A 4,348-nucleotide genomic window follows, 5' to 3' on the forward strand; every position below is an offset into this window, starting at 1 on the left:
AGGGCTCCTGCTCTGGCCAGGTCCCATGTGGGGTGCTTTAGCCACAGGAGCTCATGTCATCCTCCCAACACCCTGTGACCTGGGTATGGTTAGGACACCCACTTTATAGATGAAGAAACTGAGTCCCAGAGTGCCAGGATTTTGCCAGAGACTAAGTCTGTGGGGCCCCAAACTCTGTGACCTTCTCCGTGGGAGGCTGACCAACTTCTCTTACACCCTTCTGAGGCTTCTGGTCCTGGATACCTGGCACTAAATGTAGGACAGAAACCCACTGGGGTGGCCCCCTACACTGATCAGGAGGGAACGGTCTGGAAAGGCCCTTGAAGCACCAACAGGGTGAGAGGGAGAGGAGGACAGGACCTCTCACCCATTCCGGGAGGCTAGGCCGAGTCCTCAGTTCAGATCCACCAGACCCCTGCCACCCTCCAGAAAGGCCATGTGGCCCAATGAAGCCCAGGAGCCTAGGCCATGGCCACTGCCTCCAGCCTTCATGACTTGGCCTAGGGAAGCCCTCAGCCTACCTGGGAAAGCAATGTCTGATGCCCTCAGTGGATCTGCCTACCTGGCTCACCTGCCTACCTGTGTCCCTGACCAGGCTAGGCCATGTCTCTGTCCCTAGAGTCTGACACATAGGGGTGGGTGCTTAAGAGCCTTGGCTGGGCATGGGGGAGGAGGGAAAGAGAAAGAGAACCACAGTGGGGACCCCCCAGGTTGGCTTCAGGCCCCTCCGTGAATGCTACCTTTTTCCTCAAGTCCCAGCTGAGTTGAGCAGTGTCCCCTCCCCCATAGGGGTCCCAACCAAGATGGGGGTACTCGTGAAATGACAGCCAATGTGGAGCACAAGGGAGGGCTCTGGCCTGGGGTCAGAAGCCTGGGTTTGGACCCAGAGTCATCTGTGTGACCACAGCCAGGGTTGCCACTCTCTGGGCCTTGCCACCCCCACCCACCTGGCCTTTGGTCCTGACAAGGTGGGCCTGTCTGACGACAGCAGGGTTTGGGTCTGAGGTCCTCCCACCTAAGAGAATAGATCCCTCTTCCCAGCCTAGGATATGCTGGTCCTGGCCCCGAGGGACCCACGAGGAAGGGCTGCACTCCAGCTCCGTGGCCCAGGAGACGGCCCTGCTCTGACTGTCCAGCCTAGGGCCTCTGTGTGAGCCCACCTTTCCCCAGACTCCCACTTGGGTGGGACTCACTCACAGCACTAAGGGTCAGCTAGGAAGACCCTGGGGCCCTGTCTCTTAGATCCAGGACCTGCCCTGAGCCAGCCCACTGAGGGAATGGGCGCACCTGCTACCCAAGTCCTCCCCATGGATGCCAATTCTGGCCTGGGGGAGAGGGCGGCAAGAGACCCTCTGGGCTGGGGGACATGCTGCTGAAACCCAGCACCCAGACCTGGGCTGCTGCCCACACAACGCATTGACTCAGGTTCCGGAAGGAAAACAATCACAGGAGGGGTCTCCCCAAAGTAGGGGTCAGGGTGGCCAGGGGAAGTCGCGGAGGGAACGTGAATATTCAGATCGGCTGATCCCAGGCTTTCGGCAGCCGGCAGCCGGCGGCGAAGGGAGCCGGTGGAGTCCACCGAAGCTCAAAGTTTACCACCCGGAGGGAGGCCGCGGGGGACACTCCCCGAAGGGTCGCGGGATGCCCCCAAAATGGCTCCAAGACGCGACTGCCTCGGCCACCCCCGAGGACTCTATCCCCTCACCCCCGCCCCCACGAGGCGGAAACTTAAAAGCTCAGAACCAGGCAACTGTCAGCTGGGGGCTGGGGGGACCGGTGCGGAACATTAGGAACGGGAGCCCAGAGAGCCCCGGGGGACAAGCGACAGTTCAGGGCAGGGCGCAGAGGCCGGCGGAGGCCGGCGTGCGGCCCGGGGTGGGGGACGGCCCGGCCTCGGTGGCGCACCGCCGATCCGCAGCCGCAGCGGCGCGGCCCGGGCGAGGGGACCCCGCCGGGGCTCCCCACTGTCTCGCTGCGCGCACACACGCCCCGCACACGCACGCCGGCCCGGACAGCCCCGCCGAGGCGCCCGGGCGGGGCCCCGTCCCGCCACCCTCCCCAGCGCCGCCACCCCCGGCCCGGCCCCCCGAGAGCCGCGGCACGGAAGACGCTCCACTCACCTGAGTTTCTCCATGTCTGCGGCAGAGGCCTGCGAGAGACCAAACGAGAGGGTCAGCAGGCAGGAGGGCGCCCCGCGGCCGCGCCGGGCGGAGCCGGGCCCCGCGGGCACAGGCGCGCGCGGCGGCGGGGCGCCCCCGCGGGGCTCCGTCTGCGGGAAGCCCGGCCCCGCGCGCCCCTCGCCCCGACCCCCAGCTCCGGCCGCCGTGACTCAGTGGGCGCTCCGGGCCGCGGCCGAGTAACAGGTGAGCCCGCCCGGGCCGCCGCGCTACCCGGCACCGAGTTACATCCCCCGGGGCGAGCAGGGGGCCGGCCCGGGGACGCGGGATGGCACGGCCCGGGCGGACGCGGGGACACCGGCCTGTCCCCGGTAACTCTCGGGCGGCCGCGGCCCCCGCCGCTCCCCACGCCCCGCCCGTTAACCCCTCCCGCCCCGCGCTCCCTCCCGGGTGGAGCGGAGCCCCGGCATCGCAGAAGCTCCGAGTCGGGGCATGTTCGAGCCGCGGAGTCGGGGGCTGCACAAGCCGACACTCACACTAGCCGAGGGCGACGGCGTGTGGGACCTCGGGCTTCTCAGTCGGGGACCCCGCTGCCCTCAGGTTCCGGGGTTCCGGGCCTGGCCAGCCCCTCCCGGGCCCGAGGGATTAACCCTTGTGCTCCCGGCTCGCCCGCGGGGCTCCCTGCCGGGCTTGCGCAGACCCGCCGGCGCGCGGCTTGGAGACCCTCCCTGCCCTCCCCGCGCAGTCGGGCAGCCCCTTCGCGCACCGGGCGGGGAGACCCACCCGCCACCGTTAACCCCGTGGGCGCCGGCGAGCGACAGGGACCGCGAGCGGCCCGGGCGGGATCGCACTTCCTGCGTGGAGCGGGGGGCGCGGGGCGGGCTCTCCAGCGCCCGGGAGAGGCCGCTCCCGGGGGCTTTCCCCGTCTTTCCGTGCCATGACTGGCATTAAAGGGGGACAGGGGTCTGAGCCCGGGGACCACGCCACAGACCTGGGAAGACTGATGACTGCCCATCCCGGCCCCTCGCGCCGGGCGCCGCCGCCGCGTCCGCCGGGAGCGCGCTCCGCTCGGGTCCGGGCCCCACGCCGCCTCCCCCACCGCCCCGCCGGGCGAGGGCGCAGCCCGGCCGCCAGCGCGGAGCCAGGAGCCCCGGCCCCGGGGCCTCGGCCAGGCTCAGCCACCAACTTCCCGGGCCCTAGGGCAAGCCTCTCCGGGCCTCAGTTTCCTCACCTGGAAGCTAAGGGGGAGGGCGGAGGAAGCCGGACGAGGCGCTCTGCTGCCCTTCAGCCCCGGCGAGCTGCGGAGGGGCTGAGGTTGGGGAAGGAATTTCAGGGGAGAGGATTCTCAGGGCGTCCGGATCCCTCCACGACACTCTAAAAGTTGTCCAAGGACACGAGCCTGGACCCCTTCTATAAACCCTCCTTGTAAAGAGTTTGCCAGGAAGAGTTCGCCACCGGCCGACACGTCCCCCGTACCCCTCTCCTTCCCCAGGCCCACCTTTCAGGGTCCCCATCACAGCGCTCATCACACTAGATCCCAGCATACAGCAGGCGCTCAATAAACACGGACAGTGCATGCCTGGATCCTACAGCACTGGAGCGGTGCTCGCGGCCTTTCCCCCTCCCGGCTGTGAGTTCCTCGGCAGGAGCCCTGCGCTTTCACCAGGACACCCCCAGCACCCAGCAGGCTTGGCCTCCACTGAGCCAGCGCCGGTGGGAGGAGCCGTCCATTGCGGAGGGTCAGACCTGAACCAGGATCAAACCAAACCCAAGAATCCGAGTGTTCATTCATCCACCAATGATTCCCCACTCATTCATTAGCTCTGGGCTAAGTTTTCCGGCAGGGAGGGGACAGCAGTGAGGTGTGCCCTGCTCTCCAGGGGCTAATGGTGGAGAAAGCCCCTCCCGCAGTCCTGGGAGCCACCCTGGGCAGAAGGGCAGTCATGATAAGAGACAAGACAACATTCACCACCCCCTACACTGTCATAGCACTTGTTTGCTCCTCGGCGCAGCCCCACCACTCAAGCGTTAGGCCCCATTTGACAGAGGGGAGCAAAGCTCAGGGGTAAGGGACTTGCTGGAGGCCCCACAGCTGAAGGGGCCTAGCTGGGCTGGGACCCCATTCCTCAGAGGCCTCTCCCACCCAAAGTCTGGGGCACTCCTCATAGGTCTCTGGTTGCCTCAGTCACTCACAGTGAATGACCTGCCAGGGATTTTGTCTAAAATTAATA

The 4,348-nt window shown here is 67.0% G+C and overlaps 1 protein-coding gene across 1 annotated transcript; it reads left to right on the top strand.

Moving 5' to 3' along the window:
- Nucleotides 1–1,641: 1,641 nt before the first annotated feature.
- Nucleotides 1,642–3,058, top strand: LOC134372810 (collagen alpha-1(II) chain-like). The gene is made up of 2 exons (XM_063090175.1): nt 1,642–1,875; nt 1,919–3,058. The coding sequence occupies exons 1-2, from the start codon at nt 1,642–1,644 to the stop codon at nt 3,056–3,058; spliced, it is 1,374 nt and encodes a 457-aa protein (XP_062946245.1).
- Nucleotides 3,059–4,348: the final 1,290 nt, after the last annotated feature.

This window comes from Cynocephalus volans, chromosome 3 (genome assembly GCF_027409185.1).
Source record: "Cynocephalus volans isolate mCynVol1 chromosome 3, mCynVol1.pri, whole genome shotgun sequence".
Lineage (NCBI taxonomy): Eukaryota > Metazoa > Chordata > Mammalia > Dermoptera > Cynocephalidae > Cynocephalus > Cynocephalus volans.